General features: G+C 34.4%; 3 protein-coding genes across 5 annotated transcripts in view; 2 read left to right on the top strand and 1 right to left on the bottom strand.

The window, feature by feature from the left end:
* The window catches only part of LOC128996955 (uncharacterized), a 64,959-nt gene extending 62,865 nt beyond the window's left edge, over positions 1 to 2,094 (top strand). For all 3 annotated transcript variants that reach the window (XM_054422508.1, XM_054422507.1, XM_054422509.1), the window contains exons 5-6: positions 370 to 502; positions 1,780 to 2,094. In XM_054422508.1, the coding sequence (XP_054278483.1) occupies positions 370 to 502; positions 1,780 to 1,828 (182 nt within the window). In that variant the 3' untranslated portion in view covers positions 1,829 to 2,094. The remainder of the gene's footprint in view (positions 1 to 369; positions 503 to 1,779) is intronic.
* Positions 2,095 to 5,107: 3,013 nt separating this feature from the next.
* LOC128997592 (keratin, type II cytoskeletal 3-like) lies at positions 5,108 to 10,809 on the top strand. The gene is made up of 3 exons (XM_054423231.1): positions 5,108 to 5,161; positions 9,905 to 10,199; positions 10,772 to 10,809. Exons 1-3 carry the CDS (start codon positions 5,108 to 5,110, stop codon positions 10,807 to 10,809), a joined length of 387 nt encoding a protein of 128 aa, XP_054279206.1.
* A 1,181-nt stretch (positions 10,810 to 11,990) lies between these two features.
* Positions 11,991 to 21,364, bottom strand: LOC128997289 (uncharacterized). Its single transcript, XM_054422919.1, has 3 exons — positions 21,266 to 21,364; positions 19,068 to 19,431; positions 11,991 to 12,237 (listed from the first exon to the last, which is right to left on the bottom strand). The coding sequence occupies exons 2-3, from the start codon at positions 19,421 to 19,423 to the stop codon at positions 12,090 to 12,092; spliced, it is 504 nt and encodes a 167-aa protein (XP_054278894.1). The 5' UTR covers positions 19,424 to 19,431; positions 21,266 to 21,364; the 3' UTR covers positions 11,991 to 12,089.
* Positions 21,365 to 21,783: the final 419 nt, after the last annotated feature.

The following is a 21,783-nucleotide window of genomic DNA, read 5'->3' as shown; positions in this document are numbered from 1 at the left end:
CCGATGACGTACGGTATGGGAAATATTTTAATCATTGAATGATCAACCAAATTTGGCAACTAACGCAATTAAAACCAGTATTGTTTTTACACTTATTACCCTTTAAACAATGCTAAATGCTCAAAATATGTATATTTCACCAAATTTATTGCAGTTAGATGACTTAACGTAAGCCTTGAAAGTAACCGTCGATTTCGACGGGTTTCACCTAGTATATGCAACAAGACGATATGAGGCTTCAAGTGTGTCTAGATAAAAGTATATTAGATCTCAGGACTTGTAGTTCTATCTGCTTGGCACGTTATTGGAAATACTCTCAATTCTTTCACCTTGTCACTGAAACTACAACCTATTGATTGCTGTTTACAGGTGATGAGATTATAGCTGTCAACGGGACGACACTACAAGGTCTGACTCACTCGGAGGCCATCGCAGTGTTCAAGGAAATCAAGAGTGGAACTGTCATGCTGCATGTCGGCCGACGAGACCAGCTGCATAAGAGGTTAATGTTATTCACTCTTGATGAATTGAATTAAAAAAAAGCAATTAAGCCAAGTGGCTTCTAGGACTAATTGAAAATAGATGAGGTATTGCTAGCTATCCTGAGAACATTTTCTTCTTTAACCTATTCTCTGGGTAGGGGTTGTTATTATTTTTCATTACTAGGACGTAAAGTGACTCTTTTCAACCTGAGCTCAAGTTTCAAAACTGAGGCGAAGCCGATACTATCGAAAAATGAGCGAGAGTTGAAAATATACTTTTTGCATGTGTAATGAACTTATTATTTAACCCTGTCCATGCGAGAATTTTTTTGTAATTTTCCTTAAAATGTTAGTCATTTACTTATTTTGTCCGAAAAGTGCTAGGCTTGCCACGGGGGCGAAGTCTAGTGTGTGAGAGAAAAATCGGTAGAATTAAAATTTGTCTTCTCAAAAGTGCAATGGAACGATATATCGAGCCTCGATCGTATGAGGAATCTAAAGAAACCATCGCTGTTTCGAAACAATAACCAAGTCAACCAATATGCCCATTTGAACTCACACAATCGATAGTTACCCTAGTTATTGATATAGCATATTGATATAGTTGCTTAGCACACGAAAAACTATATATCGTTTGACAGCACTTTTCAGGGAAAAGACTCACAATGATGTATCGTTGCATAGCGCTGAAAGGGTTAAGAAACCTAAGTAAGAAAACAAAAAAACTGTTAATGTTAAGATAACCTATCAAAACAACTTCCAGCTTGTTTCTAATAAACAGCTGTTTTAATTGATTCATTCTTTTCGTCTATTACGATTAGTGTTCATTATACTATCAATGTGTCAAACTGACAAGAACGCAACAATAGGCTAAAACCGATTAAAACAGTGGATACACACTTTGATACATAGGATTGCTAAAAAAGGACTAAAAGCTTGTCACTCCAAGGGAAAAAGACTAAAAAGAGCTACTTTAGACCCGCAAGGCATGTTAAAAACGTGTGTTTTTGCTTTTGCATGACAAAAAAGATGGAAAAGGAGGTTACCTCCCTCAGGAGACTTAAAATACATTACTCTTAATGTAAATTCTAATGATTGACTGAATCCAGTAAAGATTCAAACAATTTGATAAAATCTCTGCCACTCAATTAAAGATTATATAGCTGTTTCATTCTCAGAAAAACCTCTACTGCTTTCAAGCATATGATCCCGCACTTTGGTAAATTATTTGTGTAACTAGAGCTTGCTACCATTTATTATTGCAATGTTCACTGATATCAATAATAATCTGTTCCAGAGCTAACAAGTCCAAATCCTGCGATGACCTTGACAAATTCAACTCTTAACGAAAATAGCAGCAAAGAAAATTAACAAAAGGCTGTGACTCATCGAGAAACCTTGTGGTTCTTTAATTTCAGAGTTTATATTATCTTTTAACTTTACAACACTGTATATAGAAATATTGTTCCTACATTGTATAATTGTAAGGCAACGCTTAGGTATGGGCTTTAGAAAACTTTTGTACAGTGTTTATTGTTGTAAGTTTTATTTTGTAATTAACGAAATAATTATTATAATGTTATCTCAATTTAGTATACTAAGTTAAACATTTTTTGTGTTTGTTTTTCTACCCCACTTATTTTTGTTGGTAGCCTGAGTATTATGTGCATCTTTTGCTCAAACAGTTTAGAAATGTAGTTTTTACAAAGGAGCAGTTCAAAACCTGTTTTGGTTTCCATCCAAGGTGCTATTTTTCTTAAAAATAATTCTTAAATAAAAAAAAAAACTTATAAATGTCCCCTTGACCAAATACTAGTACTAAAAATATCTGTGTTGAGGATGGAGGATAACTCTTCAAACTTTTCCTTCAGGGTTCAATCATGTTACAGACATAACATCACACTAGGAACTGACACTTTGGACTTGTTACAGACAGAGACGGCTAGAGGGTGGGGCAGGGGGGGCCAGAGCCTTGGGCCCTGGGTTTAGAAGAGGCCATTCTGTACATGTAATCTGTTAAAGCCAAAGATTTTAGCATGGTTTTCCAGTTCACTAGGTGATCTTTGATTGGAATGAAGCAACTGTGAACACAATAGTTAATCAAACTAGCCTATCATGCATAGATATGTACTAACCGCTATACCCGTGCCTTGCAATGGGAACAAGATACGGAAGAGACAGTTTTGGTTCCCTGAAAATAATGGCTTGAGAACGCTAAAGATAACAATCATTATGTTCCCTAGATCTACAGTATGTAGATAGACTTTTATTAATTTACTATTAGATTAGTATTAATTGGCTACATAAACATAACTGTAAAAAACCCATCCATTCCATGTAGGTACCACAGCTTTTTGTTTCTGCTTGGTACAAATTAGCTGTTGTCATAAATTTTAACAATTAGTGCTTCAACCTGTTGGCAAACCTATAAACCTTTTAATGCTATTTAACATCACAGAATCAAATTGTTAAGTTGAAACAGCTGTTAAGATTCTTTAATTCCATTTAAATACAAGCACTCATAAGGTTAACAGAAACTCCAGAGCCACTGGGGCGGAGCCATTTGGATGGATCACGAAATTGAAATTTGAGTTTCGTGGCCATCGGTCCAGCTGTGTTTGAGATTATCACTGCCAAATATATAAACATACAAACAAACCAACATCCTCTTTTATAGATTGTTATATCTGTAACAAAACGGCACGGATGCGGCTAGACACTAAATCAGGAAAATAGGGGGCACGGGATCCCTCAGCCCAGAGGCCTGTGATGGCTCTTGCCGGCCCTGGTTACAGAAACATAAACCTATCATCGGTGCAGGTGTTTGTCTAGCACTACTACTATTGAAGGCTTGGAGAACATATATTATACTGGCACATTGTTGTTGTCAGCGACAGAATTCTGGTTGCTTTAGCTAACAGTTGTGCCAGACACTTGATCCGACGATGGCTTTCTGTAACGAGTCCAGGTCCGCGGGTTGCTTGTGATTCACTATGAACCTGAGATAATTTCCCCTCTACACCTACATTGTGGGGTAATTTTCTCTTCTTTGCACTCTTAAAAAACCTTAAACCTCTTGCGAAATGTCATTTCCTAGTAATAAGTTTATGTCTGTGTTGACAACCTCTAAAGATCAGGTTTGTAGTGCCAGTGACCGTCAAATAGTGTCTATGTAGGATAAACAATATTTAGAATTCTACATGCAGAGAAAAATTGAGAAAGTACCAGATGCAGTGACTATAGACTCTTCTATAGTGTTCAAAACGCTGAGAATGCAACAGTCTTGAATAGAATAAAGTTTTGGAGAACTCAAGGACTGCATTGTGCTCAAGTAAAGAACATCTGTCTCTGAAGATGGTCAATAAAGTATACTCATAAGGGTGCTCAGTAAGATACGGAGAAAACTTGCTTATAGGACAACTGTGTGCTTTCAGCTGTTTTGCTTAAAATATACTTGTGACAAGCAAGAAGAGCCCAAGCTGGGAGCACTGTGCTAAAATTCCTCGCACAGGACACAGGGTCTTCCTCCACCATGACCGTTGTAGTACATGTTGGCGAGAGGGGTGGTGTTGAACGTTTAGACACCAGCGACTAGTGCTAGACACCACTTAGTGTACCGAATCTGAATGTTTTCTCTGTACCTTACTTCTCCGTGGTTTAATAAGGAAGACAGTTCCTGTGGGTTAATTTCCAACAGTTTGGTAAATTCCATCAAGGATAGAGTGTGGTCCCTGAAGTTGATGGTAATACAATCTACAAAGTAAATAACTTTGTGGTACCTATGGTTCATCTTACTGTAGATCTTAAGATAGGATTATCAAGTTTGTTTATTACTATTATCATTTACTATTGGATTCGATCAAAGCTATTATCAATCATTGCTGAATTTAAAAATACCTGGACTGAAAGAGGAGTGAGATCCTCTTGTGAACTAATCCGTCCCACAAAAACCTATTATAAACATATAACATATTATATGAAAGGGATACGTTTCTAAAGGAAATATTGAATGAGTTGAACATTTTTTTAAAATTAAATAATTTAAAATGAGCTTTTAGTAAAATATTGGGGGTTGAATATGCAATAAAAATGTAACACATGTTGACTTTGCGTCTAGTTGGCTACATAATATGAGCGATGTTTTAGAACTCGCCCCCATGCTACTCCTTCCTTCCCCATGGTGTGTATGCTGGGAGAACGACAACATCGGTTTTAGTCATCTCCAATATGACTCCAAAAACAATCATAAAATTTGTTCTAATTTTAGTACATCCTGGTTCTAATACTCGCCTTACTACGTACTCACTACTCCCCTATGGATACATGGACTATTTAAACTCAGGCAACCATTAATATGAGGTAATGTTTTTAACAATCAAATTAGCTTCTATAATTTTAAATAAAATCGTAAGTTAATTTCTTTTAAGAAATGATAAAATTCTGTAAACAGTAAGTGCAGAATTTATTGTAATTATTTTGTTGTCAGACATTTAATGTTTTGTTAATGTAGCTGTAATATTCAATGTAAACAAAATTCGACTAGCTTTTAAATCCTATTAATCTAAAAAAAAAACGTGTGTACATACAAACTTTTTTTCAAGGAAATTAGATTTTTTAAATTTAAAATGGGGTATTTAGTGACGGAATATCGATTGCAGTTGGTCTCAAGGCAACAAAAGGTAAGTAAAGGGTGGGAGTAAAACTATGCTATTTTAAGGGGGACCGTAATTTTTAAAGCATTATAGGAGCTGTGCCATTTTGTTAGAAGTGAAAAAGACAATAACATTCTAAATTATAATCAAAATCGTTAAAGCTGTGGAAATCAGGGGTTTCCGTTATTTTATGAGTTTTTATGAATCACCACTAAAAATAAAAATGAAAACTATCTTGGAGATACCATGGATTAATACTAACATAACAAATGTTATCAAATTTGGACCTCAGGTGTAGTCTGTAGCTCTGTACACATACACATACAGACATCACTTCGTGAAATCATTATTTTAGGTATATCCATCCAAAACTCAAACTCTGAAATGTTGACAAAAACAATACTTTCTCCATACCCCATGTATAGGAGAAGAAAGAAAAAGAAATACATTTTTAATACTATGAACAGGGGGAGAAAGTAAAAATATACCTACCAATTACATAATTTTAAAATATTTGCGAAACATGATGGCGTTTTCCTTGTTGTGGTAGGTTATACTCCGCTAATGACCTTTAATGGGAGTTTCGCAGACTACCCTTAATTAGACCGTATATAAAAGAAAATAAGTAAACAACTGTAGTTTCGACATCATGATCCTAGCTGTAAGTAAAATTTTATCTCCTTTGTTGTAATATTTTGTTAGTATTAGCAAAGATTACATATGCTACGCAAAAATGTAATCTTTGGTATTAGGAATATCAGAATGAACTGCTATTACATATGGAAAGCAATATTATTCAGTCATGACATTGAGTTTGCTATAAAGTCCCCATATGTATTCATCTACTTTTCTCCTATACATGAGTAGGCGCCTTAAAATAAGAAAATAAATAGCAAAACCTAGAAATAATTAGAACACGGATGAAACCATTGTTGTTCGATAGTAAAAGGTATTGTGAATAACATATCAAAAGTCTCCAAAAATATCTTTTGTGGAACACCACCATTTTTCCAAAATGGCGGTCAAATCCAGTAGTTTTTTGCTTTTTATTGAAATTCTGACTTTCCAGTCAATATTGGTGAAAAGTCGTCAATACATTTAATGTTCCTCGTGAAATTACCTTTAAAATGATACCAAATACATGTACCTACAACAAAAAATAAACCCCGTAGAAATAATAAAATATTTCAAATAAAATTATTTTTGATAAATTAATGTAATAGTCCAAGCAAACTAAAAATAACGTACACAGGGATCGTATAAAAATTTGCAAGTAAACATGTTATGGTTTTATTTTTATTGTTGTGGTGTGCAGAGTGACATATCAAAAGTTGCAAAAAACCAGTCCACGGGAAACCCCTAAATTAAGGAAAAAATGGCGGCTTTTCCCAATATTGGACAAATTTTGCAGCAAAAGATACCACATATTTTTTGCAAATTTTTCGAGATATTGACTTGGAACCACGACCGATATTTATTGGATAGTCCGTACTTAATTTCAATAGGGGACGCTTTTTGGGCCGCCATCTTGGATCAGCCATATTGGATCTGCCATATTGGATATAAATATTTTTAATGTAATTATAGTGTTGTGACACATCATTATGAACTAGATTTCCACGCTGATTTCATTGCTGAAATCAGTTGTTTAAATAGCGTTTTACGATTTTAAGATATATTAAAACGAAAACTCTCCCCCATACATTTCTTATGGACGTTTCGTACTTTGACAATTTAAAAACACATTGAAAACTACCACAGTCTAAGGTTGTACTATCAGGTTAAAGTATGGCGTGGAAATAGTTCACCAGCAGATCCAACAGATTGGGAGTGGTGTTTGACTGATGGTACATATGACCAACTTACTTATAAATAACTGTACTTATAAATAACTGTAACTGTCTAACTTGGAAATTATATTTAGATAAATATAGGATATGGCCTTTAAAAAATTTCAACAAAACGTTTTATGGTTTTATTTTGTAGTGTTGTGCAGAGTGAAAACGGGAAAAACTCGTCATAGCTATTCGTTCAAGTATTGACTTTTATTTTAGCTATGGATTCCTTATTGGGAGTTATTTAGAATTGGGGATAAATGTCTTTAGCTAAAGACAAATTTCAAAATAGGTAACAATAATTCATTCAGTAGTGCATCGAAGGTAGGCCTACATGATTCGTTTTAAATTTGTCATGTGTCATTTATTAATCAATAAAATTAAAGCCAAACATTTACTGAGTACTTTGATACCAGAATGAACTTGTTAACATATTAACAACCCGAGATATAAATCTTTTAACAAAAACTGATAAAAAAAGTTTACCGTAATTTAATTTTGTGTTGGGGTTTGTACCTCGTCTATAACTAGTATGTTTTAACTATAAATAAAACAAAATGAAAGCTAACTAAAATGAAAGATCTTTTATCACTGAATATTTTAAGGCTAGAACGAACTGCAAGCAATAATAATACCTGGAGAAAAATAATCCAAACACATTTTCAAAGTAACTTAAGATACGTCTATAACTGATGTATAGGGGAGAGTTTTCGTTTTAATATATCTTAAGCAATGAAAAAACTTATTTAAAAACGGATTTCAGCATTGAAATCAGCGTGGAAATCTAGTTCATAATGATGTGTCACAACACTATAATTACATTAAAAAATATTTATATCCAATATGGCAGATCCAATATGGCTGATCCAAGATGGCGGCCCAAAAAAGCGTTCCCTATTGAAATTAAGTACGGACCATCCAATAAATATCGGTCGTGGTTCCAAGTCAATATCTCGAAAAATGTGCAAAAAAATATGTGGTATCTTTTGTTGCAAAATTTGTCCAATATTGGGAAAAGCCGCCATTTTTTCCTTAATTTAGGGGTTTCCCGTGGACTGATTTTTGCAACTTTTGGTATGTCACTCTGCACACCACAACAATAAAAATAAAACCATAACATGTTTACTTGCAAATTTTTATACGATCCCTGTGTACGTTATTTTTAGTTTGCTTTGACTATTACATTAATTTATCAAAAATATTTTTATTTGAAATATTTTATTATTTCTACGGGGTTTATTTTTAGTTGTAGGTACATGTATTTGGTATCATTTTAAAGGTAATTTCACGAGGAACATTAAATGTATTGACGACTTTTCACCAATATTGACTGGAAAGTCAGAATTTCAATAAAAAGCAAAAAACTACTGGATTTGACCGCCATTTTGGAAAAATGGTGGTGTTCCACCAAAGATATTTTTGGAGACTTTTGATATGGTATTCACAATACTTTTTACTATCGAACAACAATGGTTTCATCCGTGTTCTAATTATTTCTAGGTCAAACCATATATTCAGGAGCCTATGAGTATGAGAAGAAACTATTGGGTTTTATGGTTATTTTCAAGTTTGAGTTATTGAAAATACCTCATTTTCTGTGCCCTTAAATCTGAAGGGGTCTGTAATTTTAAAGAATTATTTGAAACAATTACACTTCTCATTTTACAACACTGTATCCATTAGTATAATTGAGTCATAACGATTAACAGGTTTGGCCCTGGGGAGCGAGCTGGTCTAGTGGTAAAGCGCTGGACTTCGGTCCTTAAGGTCTCGTGTTCAAATCCCACCAATTTACCAATGGATTTTATCGTAGTGATAATTCTGCAACCCCTAGGTCTAGCCTGAAGTAACGTGAAAAACTATTCCAGGCTAGTTTCCATCCTAGGACAAAATATCCCTGCCGCAGCAAACCTGCGGACTAAGTGAATTAATTTCCATTTGTCTGAATTAAATTTATTGTCAATTAAATCTATTTAAATAACTTAGGTTTAATGATTGTCTAGGTTTGCTGCTACAGTACAAGGAAACTAATAAATAAATAAATTTGCTAAGTTTGATCAAAATATATCCATAAACAAGGAAACTACAACATTTTACAATATTCTCCATAAGAATAACATGTGAGTTTTAAATTTAAAATTTTTTAGATTTGCTCCGTTGCCAATAGTTGTTCAAAAACACTTTCATATATTATTTGTTTTTTAAGCTCTTTAAAAAGGTCTCTAGAGAAAAATTTGGAAATTTTGTGTTTTGAGGGAAAAAATGAGAAAAACCAATTTTTACCCCCATAAAACCCCGTTCCCATGGTCGGATCATGCTTGTTCACTAACTCATTTAAGTTTATCCCGCCAGACACCTTTAAACCAATTTTCATCGGACAAAAATTACTCGAGTTATCGCGTTAACGGATACATATATAAAAAATTTTAACCAGAGGTATTTTTGGCCTCTGGAGACATCAAAATTAAAAATTAAATCAGTCCTGTGCTAGGTCTTACCGTGCCACCTACGGTAATATAACTACTTTCCTATAGGAAAATTCGCTAAAAGAGGGTTTTTGAAAATCGATATGGAAACGTTGGTCCCACGGCGTTAGAATAAGTCCCAGAGATTTATTTAAACTGCTGATCTAAGAATATTCCAAGAAATTTTAACGATTCTTTAAAGAGTATTTAATGGAATTCCCAATCGAGAAGAATCCAGCAGGACAAGAACGTCACTTGAAGGATGCTGTTTTCAAGACATGGAAAAATGACTCTGTCAAGTTAATGGCACAATATAAGCTATGTTTTACGTGCTATTTATATGTATAGGGTAAATAGCATAAAATTTGTACTATTTTTTGATTGAGACACTCTTATTGCCTCACCTTGTACAGAAGCTCATGATGGTTTTCATAAACTTTTACATGACAAGCATTCCTTACTTTGTCTAGGTAGGTGTACTGCTCTCCCTAGCCCTAGGGCTGGTAGCAGGAGCAGCTATACCAGAAGTACCAGCAGTACCAGTCACCGACCACGATGACTTAAACACCTCCGAGTTCATCTGGGGAGGCTTAGGCTTCGGCCGCCCATTTGGATTTGGACGTCCTTATGGATTCGGCCGCCCTTTTGGATATGGAGGTTTTGGTGGTGGATTTGGCGGTGGATTTGGCGGTGGATTCGGATATCCCGGTTTCGGAGGTGGATTCGGCTACCCCGGTTTTGGTTATGGAGGATATCCTGGGTTCGGTAAGTTTTGATTAATTAAATGTATCATATTGAACTAGCAACATAAAAATCTAGGAAGGCAAAATAGTATATTTCATCACTAGGGCTTAAATTGACTCTTTTCGACCTGAGGTCAGGTTTTACGATTGAGGCGAAACCGAGGTCGGAAAATGAGCGAGGGTTGAAAAGAAAGTTTTTCCCCATGTCATGAACTATAGCTTTCATCATATTGCACCATTATTTGATCAACCTATGTTACAAAACTAAATAGTTTTCATTTAAAGTAGCCTCAAGCAGCTGATTAGTAAGTGTTTCAATCGTTTGGTTGATTGTGTTAGTTTACGTTATACTATCGATAAGTCAAAATATTTACAATAAGGCTACAATCGAAAACAATCGATACATACTTTCATTTCGAATTTACAACTGAGTTGACATCAGCTGATTTTTACTCCCTAGGAGCTAAAAACAAAAAACAGTTAAAAGTGGCTATTAAGGCTGTTAATCAATTAAAAATCCTTAAAAACCCTTAGTCTAATGCTATATCTTTAGAAAAAAGTAAAAAAATTAAATGTTGTTTTCATCTCTTTCAGGTCGAGTTTACCCTGGGCTCGGAGGATACTGGTTTTGATGAGATCAAGCTGTGTTATTTTTTGTAATTTCTGTATTTCATAATTTAATTAGCACTTAAACGAGTTTGTATGGTAATTGTTTAAATTATGATATCAATATTATCTATATATACTAGTAGTTAAAAATTGTGTGAGAAATTACCACTTTTGTTTGCCCAAAGTATTAATACAATGGTTTTAAAATAATTCACTAAAGTGATATAAATATTATTAACTTAGCTACTGCGTGAAAGATAATTTGATACTTAGTTTGTTAAAACATAACAGTTATTGGTTTTACATTGGAGATTTTTAGGGACTTATGTCCCTACATGCCACTAGTTTTATTTATTTGTCTTACTAATGAATGAACGTTGTTAAAAATTGTAAGAAAAGAGGCTTGAATTTATACTTGACCTAATAAGAGTCCTTATTGTATTTTGTGTATTGTGTACTTTCTTCAACTCACAGTACACAACCAGTGGTACACAGCTAGTATGTTACTAAATGTTTGTTAACTCAGATGTGTAGAAGAGCTTACCCACAAGTTTAATCAATAATTCTGAATCGTAGGACCCTTCCACACGAGGTCTCTGGTTGCTCGCAACTGCAGTTGTCCGTCAGGACATTACGATAACGTTATTAGTTTTTATTCTGCCACACAAAAGTTTTGAATGCAAATACACAAACGATTTTTAATCAAATAAGCAACAAGTAATAATGAAGTTTAGCTGTATAATTTGCATGGTTAGTGTGTGTAACTTTTCGCAGTAGATTTAGGGACCTACACCTCTTAACCCTTCCAGGAATATGGACGGATATATCCGTCAATCTTTGTTTACTTTCCGGGCTGAAAACAGATATATTCGTCAAATCAAATTTTATTTTATTCATAACTTCTGTACAAAACTTAGTTCAGCCCTAAGGAAAATCTTTTCATGATCCATGAATTATTTCAAGTGAAATTAATACAATACAACCACTTTCGTTTTGAATTTTTGTCAAAAAAATAATTAAGCCCCAGCCTTTTATTTAATTTAGCCCTGGAAGGGTTAAGTATTTTATCCCACTTGTGAAGCACGGACAGAACAACTAGTTAATTTATATTTACAATGCCTTATGCTCATAAAAGTAGTAAAATGTTGATTTTAAATTTAAAGCTAATAGGAGAAAGTGTGACAGTTTATTGATAGACCTACCATACCATTTATTCAAAGCTATAATTTTGTTTGTCTTTTTTTCAAAAACCAAAACAGTTACATTACACAATGCGGAATACACATAACCAGGAATTTCATCTTCAGGTTCTTTCATGAATTTTATCTTTGGGAAACAATGGTTTACCCGCTAATGTCTCGACATAATGCTTATATTGTGGGTATTCTTCTTGTGGTGTAAGTAGAACCTGGAGGCAAGAGCCGAACCATTTGTTTGCAAAGCAGCTGCCCCTGAAATCAGATGAAAAATTATGGGTGAAGGCAATTTCTGATGACATTATTTACCCTATTATTTTAATGTTTTAAGGGAAGTAGTGAGCGAATGCGGTATTATTCTTATGGGAAAACATGTGGTTAGATAGTTACATTTATTTACCTACATTATTTGGTTAGAGATATTGAATTAAATTTTCCTTTATCAACCGAATTCCCCACTACCAGCAAAAGGAGGAGGTTCTCAATTTGTTTGTGGTAATATTTTTTTTTCTATGGGAGAACCGATAATGTTTATGGCTCTGTGAGTTTAAACTGCTTAGAATGCAATAATTCAAGCAGATAACTAAGCGGCCTCAAAAAGCAGCCTGCTTACCTACAGAATTACACAAGGGAACCAGAAACAAACTCGGATGAGAGTATAGGCCTAGGTTCCGCAGAGTCGGTGTTTGAACGAAAAAAAGTTTGCCGGTGAAAATAAAATAAAATTGAAACGAAAAGACCCTCTTGAACGTGAAAACAAATTTTACCTACGACCGTTTTTTAAAGTAGCCGTTTCAGTACAGTTCTTAGAATTGAAAGTATCTCATAACAGCATTGTTTACTTTCATAACAGCATAGTTTTACTCATAACAACACGGGTAACGGACCAATGAGGTTCAAGGATTGAGAGAGGAGAAGCAAAATTGTAATGATTCGAAATTCAACTACAGTAATTAGCTGTTCAAGCCAATTTAATTGTTGATTGGTGCAATTAGTGAATCAGTGTTTGATTCCTTGCTTCACTGTCAGTGGCAATGAGAGGTTATAAAATAAACAAAAATATAACCTCTCTTAGAAGTTATGAGTAGTGATTTTTAGTAATTAAAACACCGCCGTAGGTAAAGTAGTGTACGCAACTCGCGTAAATAGTGTTAACGACACTCGTAGAAGTTTTTAAGGCACTCGCCAAGGCTCGAGCCTAATTTTCTACTCGTGTCGTTAACACTATCTTTACGCAATCGTTGCGTAAACTACTATTACTTCTACTTCCTCACGTGGTCAACTTAGGAAAACTTTACCCAAACCGGTCAGGAAGAAACAAAGCCACTAGGACTAACTAGGGAAATTACTGGTGACTGGTTACCGAAAACGGGTAAATCTTTAGGGAAAATACCAATACGAATTTTAATTACGTATCTTAAAATAGCAACTGTTAAGACCCAGCAACTATGTCACTAACAAAACATAAGGTACATAACAGAGTTTTTGACAGGTGAGCAATCTATGGCTGGCTCACACAACTACATTAGTTTTTAGTAAAAAACTGGAGACAGCTGACCCATATGTGAGATGGGATGTCTTCTTCTGTATCCAATAGTCAATGGTTCTACTGGCACTCTACAACTAATACAGTTCTATAGAATCTATGGAACAACTACACTGGTTGACATTTGCATTACCAACAAAAGATTTGGCAGGCCAACATAGGCCTGGCATAATTAAAAATTCGTTCATACCTATCAATGTCTTTGCACTAATTGCTAAATAAATAAGTAAACAAAGAAAAGTCAAAACAATGGAAAATAGCTTGTTTTGAAACAACTGTTTAGTGAAAATAGCATTATAGTCGAGGCATTTTAGGAAAGTTAGCAGAAAGTTTAGGTACAGTCCTAATCATCACTTTTCTTTATGTTTTTTGGGTCGCTGAACACGAATATGAGGTTTGCTGACAGATATTTTGCCCGGAACATTGGTTATTTTGTGAAAGACCTTAAAATTTGGGCACTTTTTTTGGTTTTTCGGGCAAATCTCGGTAAGTATGGGTTTTTGAGAAAATCCTGCTATGTAAGATTAAAGATTACAAAATTTACTACAAGTTTCCTATATAATGTTTGTTTCTACGACGAACCGTTTCGCCACTAGAGCACACTAAAAAAGGCCAGAAGTACAAAAAATTCAAAACATTGCTATATGCTGCCGTTTTACATTAGGTTTCCATGGAAACAACCCCTGTTACGATAATTTTAACTATTTATTCATGATAACAAACTGAAACACACTTAAAAATACCCCCGCCACAGCAAACCTGCAGACTAGGCGAATTTCCATTTCCCTGATTGGATTTACACTAAAATGTCCCCTTAGAAGAAGTATCAGTGTCCCCTTAGAAGCGAGAAATATCACATTATTCCCTATTTAAATAAAAGTTTAACGAGTACCTAGGTTTACTGCAACAGGGAGGGTAAAAAGGTGTTTTTTGTAAAATGTAATAATTTGGTATGAAATTAATGCATTTTCCAAATTTGATCAAAATATGTTCATAAACAAGCAAACTACAACAGTTTACTTAGTCTACATAAGAATAAAATGAACATTTTAAATTTATAGATTTTTGGAATTTTCTCAGTAACCATTAGGCGCATAACAACGCTTTAATATACTAAATTATTTGTTTTTTTAAGCTCTACAAAATGGTATGGAAAGAAATCGCTAAATTTTAAGTTTATAGGGTTAAAAATACGAAAAACCAATTTTTACCCCATAAAACCCCCCATAAATCCCTGTTCCCATAGTACGATCATGCTGGGCAAAACCAAAAATGAAAATAAACCCTAACCGTTTTACAAAGGTTTTACATTGGGTTTCTATGGAAACAACCCATGTTACGATAATTAGAACTGTTTATTCATGATAATGAACTGAAACACACTTGAAAAATCTATGCCAAGATGTATGACTGACTGCTGGAACATTTCCCGTTCCCACAAAACCCCCATTTATTTTCTCAGCACAAGGATGTTGCTGGTCACCGGGTTGACTGCTATAGTGATTGAGAAAAAAGGATGAAATACAATAAAAGAGTTGTAGATAACTTTTAACTTTGGTAACGTCAAATTCAGACGAGTAGACCGTGTCCAGCCACTTGCCATAGTGAATAACGCGATGAAAGTAGAGAATTCTTACCCGTATACCTCAACACATTGTGGTCAGAAGACACACTAGTTATAAAGTTTATTAGTGAATTTCCCCTATAGGGAATAAGCTATTGCCGTATTACTCATGGTAAGACCTGGACCAGGGACCGATTTACTTTTTCGTTTTGAGGCCCCTAGAGAAAATTCATATATGTGTCCGTTAGGGCGAGAACTCGACAAAAATCATCCGATTTTGATGAAAATCGGGACAAACGTGTAAACCTACGTCTATTCGAACGAGTTCGCGAACCAGCATGATCGGACTATGGGAACAGGGATTTATGGGGTAAAAATTGGTTTGTCCTATTTTTGACCCTATAAACTTAAAATTTAGCGATTTCTTTCCATACCATTTTGTAGAGCTTAAAAAAACAAATAATTTAGTATATTAAAGCGTTGTTATGCGCCTAATGGTTACTGAGAAAATTCCAAAAATCTATAAATTTAAAATGTTCATTTTATTCTTATGTAGACTAAGTACAATATGTTCATAAACAAGCAAACTACAACAGTTTTGTAGTTTGCTTGTTTATGAACATATTTTGATCAAATTTGGAAAATGCATTCATTTCATACCAAATTATTACATTTTACAAAAACACCTTTTTACCCTCCCTGTTGCAGCAAACCTAGGTACTCGTTAAACTTTTATTTAAATAGGGAATAAATGTGATATTTCTAAGGGGACATTTTAGTGTAAATCCAATCAGGAAATGGAAATTCGCCTAGTCTGCAGGTTTGCTGTGGCGGGGGTATTTTTAAGTGTGTTTCAGTTTGTTATCATGAATAAATAGTTAAAATTATCGTAACATGGGTTGTTTCCATGGAAACCTAATGTAAAACGGCAGCATTTAGCAATGTTTTTAATTTTTTGTAACTCTTGCCTGTTTTAGTGTGCTCTAGTGGCGAAACGGTTTGTCGTAGAAACAAACATTATATAGGAAACTTGTAGTAAATTTTGTCATCTTTAATTTTACAAAGCAGGATTTTCTCAAAAACCCATACTTACCGAGATTTGCCTGAAAAACCAAAAAAAGTGCCCAAATTTTAAGGTTTTTCACAAAATAACCAATGTTCCGGGCAAAATATCTGTCAGCAAACCTCATATTCGTGTTCAGCGACCCAAAAAACATAAAGAAACGTGATGATTAGGACTGTACCTAAACTTTCCGCTAACTGCCACTTATATTCCTAATATGCCTAGCCTATTAATTGAAATAACAAACTTGTCACATGTATGAGGAATATTAAAAGTAAACACGCTAGTTGTCTTGTGACTTAATCTTACTAATATTATAAATCTGAAAGTTTGTGAGTTTGTGTGTGTGTTTGTTGCTCAATCACGCATAAACTACTGGACGGATTGGGCTGAAATTTGGCATGATGATAGCTCACATTCCCGATTAACATTAAAGCATATTCTTATCTCAAAAATCCTTTCGGGTTCCGCCCCAGTGGCTCTGTAGTTCTCCATGTTAACCTTATGATTTTTCATATTTAAAGGAATTAATGAATCTTAACAGCTGTTTCAATTAAACAAGTTGGTTCTGTTCTATGATGTTCAATAGCATCAAAGTTACAAGGATTACCAATAGGGTGCAGCACTATTATTTTTAGCGAATTTCCCATATAGGGAATAAGCTATTGCCGTAGGTCTCATAGCCTACGGTCTCATGGTACCTACCATGGTAACCTCATGGTAAGACCTGGACCCGGGACCGATTTAGTTTTTCGTTTTGAGGTCCCCAGAGACCAATAACACCATCCGTTCAAATTCATATATATATATATTTATTTATATATGTGTCCGTTAGCGCGATAACTCGAGCAAAAATGTTCCGATTTTGATGAAATTTGGTATAAACGTGTAAACCCACATTTATTCGAACGAGTTCGCGAACCAGCATGATCGGACTATGGGAACCGGGGTTTATGGGGGGTTTTGTGGGGTAAAAATGGGTTTTTCTAATTTTTCACCCTGAAAACATAACATTTTGAAATTTCTTTCTAAACCATTTTGTAGAGCTCAAAAAAACAAAACATTAGTATATTGAAGCATTGTTGCATGCCTAACGGTTACGGAAAAATCGCAAAATAATGTAAATTTAAAATTACCATGTTATTCTTATGGAGAATAAATACAGTGTTGTAGCTTGCTTGTGTATGGACATATATTAATGAAATTTTGAAATTTTGTTTACTTCATACTGAGCTATTAATATTTCAATAAAACCCCCCTATTTTCTTCCCTGTAGCAGCAAACCTAAGTACTCATTAATATTAATGATGTTTAAATAGGAAATAAATCTGACAATTTTAAGGGAACAATTTAGTGGAATTCCAGCTGTGTATATGGAAATTCGCTTAGTCTGTAGGTTTGCTGCGGCGGGGGGTATTTTTTATTTATGACAACATCTAATTTCCAACCAAAAGGAAGGTGAGTGAGCGTAGCGAACGAACTTCAACCTGGAGGCGAGTTAGCGTAGCGAACGAGCTAACCTGAAGGCAAGTGAGCGCAGCGAACGAGCTCTAACCTAAAGGTGAGTGAGCGTAGCGAACGAACTTCAACCAGGACGTGAATGAGCCATGCGAATACTTATTAAGTTAAACGGGGCAAAGCCCGCGGGTACAGCTAGTCTATCATAGTCCAAGAATTTTAGGAATAAGAAAGCCATTCGACCTAACAAATTCGGACTAAGTGGAAACTTTGCATAGTTGTTTAGTACGCCTAAATAAATAAAATTACAAAAGTCCCCATAAATCCCGGCTGTGCTTCAGCCGCCGTATTGGAAAATGGCGGGGGTATTAATATATACTAGGTGTCGTCCAGTGGTCGAAAACTCGACCAAAAATATCCAATGTACAGACTTATCTATGTTCACCCCACGCTGTAAATAAAACGTTTGATTGTAATTTCTTCCATTTGTTTTTTTTTTATTTTCTGTTTATATTTCGTTGTTTTTTCGTCACCAGCATGGCAACCCATGAGTCCCATGTTAATTGATTTAAATTTCAAATTCATTTTTCGTGCTTATTTTTGAGCCTATTTTATTTTATAAAGGGATTTATAAAATAAAATCCTACTCATCTACAGGAAAATATCTTTCTATGAGTATGCGTAAATTTTCCCTGCAATGAACACAAGATGAGAAAAAAGGTATTAAAGAAAAATGCTTGAATATTAATACTGTATATAGATGATGATGATGATGATGATGATATGATATATGTTATGATGATATAGGCCTAGAAATAGATTAAATGATTTACACTTGTATCTGTTTGAAGAATATTAGTTTTAACGAGTACCTAGGTTTGCTGGCTATAGGGAGGGTAATAAAGCGTGTGTTTTTTTTAAATATGAATAGCTTTAATTAAAATAAATTAATTTGCCAAGTTTAATCAAAATATATCCGTAAACAAGCAAACCACAGCAGTTTGATAGAAATAATAGATAATAGGCTAAGAAATTTAAAATTTAATTTTTTTAAATTTTAACCACATGCAATGACTATAATATAATTAATATAATTACCTTGCCACAGCTCTGAAGTTTCCGTTACGGCCGTTTCGGCATCAAAATGCCATCCTCAGATACACATACATCCACCAAAATTAAACTTTACATATACACAAAACACCTTGTTTAATGTGTTTGGTGTATATGTAAAGTTTAACGACGCCAATTTTGGTGAATGTATCTGTATCTGAGGATGGCATTTTGATGCCGAAACGGCCGTAACGGAAACTTCAGAGCTGTGGCAAGGTAATTGTATGAATTACAGTATATTATAGTCATCAATTCAGTTCAGGGGCTAAATCATGTCTATTGATATATGCAATGCTCACAGTGTGATGCACACAGAATAGCAGGAAAACACTGATACTTACATGCAATGTGCATATAACTCTAGGTGGGGTCGGAAAAGACTGTAACAGTCGTAACACACAATTTCGAGTTTAGCAAAATAGTCGGCTTTGTATATTCCACGGCAATCGTTCCATGAAAAGGCTGCTCGGTCATTCGTTGGTCTGAATTGATCATGCGCTCGGCCCCCAATTTCTCCACTTGACTCTTTTAAATCTTTTATCAGGTCTTGCAAAACGGCTAGAGCACTACTCCTATCAGGCCGTTGGATCCCCCATTCCTCCAGATAAGTAGAATCATTCTCTTCGACATTTTGTGATGCCACACGAGAGAGGCATGTTGCAGCCAAGAAAGCCACGTTGTATAGCCACAGCTGCATCTGAGCACCTAGAACATTTGAAACACTCCTTACCACAACCTTGAATAAATTACGTGTTACAAAACGTCATTTCGATTTGACTCGGTTCAGTTAAGAGTTGGCATTTTTGGTGGTAGTCAGTAATATACTTTTTCCTACAGTTACCTAACAATGTACATGTTCTCTCACTGATTTGAGAAAGCAAAGTGGCCAATTCGCTCATCAGTGAGACAATGTTAACATTGTCTCACTCTAATTACTTTGTCTCACTCCAGATTTGCAACGAGAAGGCATGAAATAGTGAGCGCGTAACATGCAGGCAACGTCGTATGCGCACGAAATACGTTGGCAGCACTGGCTGTAAATCAGCTGGTCAGCTGTTGTACTGTTGTATTTGTCATTTCACATTAAATGTTATATTACAAAAGTTCACTTCTGTGTCAAAATAGGTTATGTTTCTTCACCAATTTATTTGTTTTATGGTAACTGTAGGAAAAGTATAATGTGCAACTCGAGTTCAAAGTACAATTGCCTCACTCGAGAAACCATTCCTCCTCGAGTGAGTCAATTGCTCACTTTTCTCACTAGTTGCACAAATAACTATAGCCCAATCCAACTGCATTAATTTTGTCCTAAAACTGACTCCAAATTTAAATTGGGAACATATTGTCTACTTCTATCAATTCGCAATTGTAGAAAATAAATACAAAATATTATGTTCGACGCATGAATGTTCTCTAGTAATATTTCAATAAAGATTTTGTCTATTGTCTAATGTCTATTCTTATATATAATATATTATTTGTGTAGACTACCCCCATAGATAAAACATACTCCCTTAGTAGATTTCTCATCCTTATGGAACAGCTGAAGACAATTTTATCGTTAGTTCTGTACGGTTTATGTAGAGGTCGTGTTTTGTTTACAATTTGTTTCCCGTTATTACAGCCATTTAAAACCTCGTTTAACCAAATAATACGATCTAATCATAAACAATAACTTGTCCCCTAGTTATATAACCAAACAGTAAAGCACAAATCAAGAAATTAAACCTTAAAATAATAGAAACAAAGTTTCTTCGACACTAGCGCCCATGTGTCACGTAAATGAACTAGACACGAAAAACGTGCTTCAAAATTTACAATGGGATGAGAAGTCTACTTGTGTTGGTTAGTCTATGCTACCCCTTTCACCAGTTCCTGTAATTTAAGTCCTTGGGCCTTGCCCCACAGGCCATCACAATCCCAATCTTATGACTAAAAGATTTTGTTTACTTAAACAGACGAATAATTTGTATTAATAACAGCTATTCATAATAATCACATGATACATACAAGAGCGTTAGTTTTCAGAGTGAGTTTGTTTTCAGTTTCGATAACTGGAGTGGAGTGAGTGATCGTTTTTAAAATGAGTTTGTTTTCAGTTTCGATAACTGGAGTGGAGTGTTTGACTACGTTATCTTTGGGTTGACTCTTTTAAGTAGTCGGACATTATGACTTTTATTATTCATTTTGAAATATTGCCAGTAATACTTTGCAATTGCTCGAATTCGAGCAACAGGTGCACTTGTTAAAATTAATACTTATACTTGGATGTGCTCAGATTGTCTTTCAGTCTTAGTAAATCGATATTGTAAAAACTCATCAAATGATTGATCCAAAACATTCTTTTTCACACTGATATAATTAAATATGTCAACAATTTCTTATTAATAGTTCAAATCCTATACTGGGTACTAAAAATTAACGTATAATTTTTAAATTGACCAATGATTAATCAATCGTTGTTCAAAAATTACCACTTATTCTCAATTAATTATGTTATTATTTAAATGATTTATCTGTAGAAAGTTGTTGACATTACCTTATTTGAAAAATGAGAACCTAATTTCACCTTCAACTTTGAAGATATGTATGATATCGGCTGAGTAGATATGTTCTTAAAACGTTTTTTTTATGATGCTACGGTAATATAATGCGTCAATTGACTTTGACTAATGTACCTCTAAAAGTGAAGTTACCTACTAGAAAATTATTATATGAAATTACTGGAACCAACTATTGTTCATAATATTGATGCTTGTAAATTAATCTCTTATCCTCTGTTGACTTTGACTATTTCATACGATGAAATAGTTACTATAATTACTTTATTTTATCACAGAAACTAAATGTGATACACTCTATTACACTTTAATACAAGGTGTAATAGAGTATAGGACATAAAATGCACTTATGTTTGTTAATCGTTCCAAGACGTTTAGTACTTTTATCGTTATAAAAAGGGTACACTTCCATATCTGTTGGCACAAACAACCGAATGAGTAATATTGATCGATATATCGATTATTCGATATATCGTTTGGTTAGTTAGGTAGGTTA

This window comes from Macrosteles quadrilineatus, unplaced genomic scaffold (genome assembly GCF_028750875.1).
Source record: "Macrosteles quadrilineatus isolate MER2022 unplaced genomic scaffold, UCM_ALF_1.0 Scaffold_6__1_contigs__length_79288215, whole genome shotgun sequence".
NCBI lineage: Eukaryota > Metazoa > Arthropoda > Insecta > Hemiptera > Cicadellidae > Macrosteles > Macrosteles quadrilineatus.
The sequence above is the reverse complement of the archived record's forward strand: the minus strand, read 5'-3'. Positions and strand labels throughout refer to the sequence as shown.

Coding starts and splice junctions, on each gene's coding strand:
- LOC128997592 (XM_054423231.1), top strand. CDS start 5,108: ATGGGGTATTTAGTGACGGAATATCGATTGCAGTTGGTCTCAAGGCAA. Junction 5,162..9,904: donor TGGTCTCAAGGCAACAAAAG/GTAAGTAAAGGG, acceptor TACTTTGTCTAG/GTAGGTGTACTGCTCTCCCT. Junction 10,200..10,771: donor TGGAGGATATCCTGGGTTCG/GTAAGTTTTGAT, acceptor CATCTCTTTCAG/GTCGAGTTTACCCTGGGCTC.
- LOC128997289 (XM_054422919.1), bottom strand. CDS start 19,423: ATGCAGCTGTGGCTATACAACGTGGCTTTCTTGGCTGCAACATGCCTC. Junction 12,238..19,067: donor GAGTTATATGCACATTGCAT/GTAAGTATCAGT, acceptor ATCTGATTTCAG/GGGCAGCTGCTTTGCAAACA.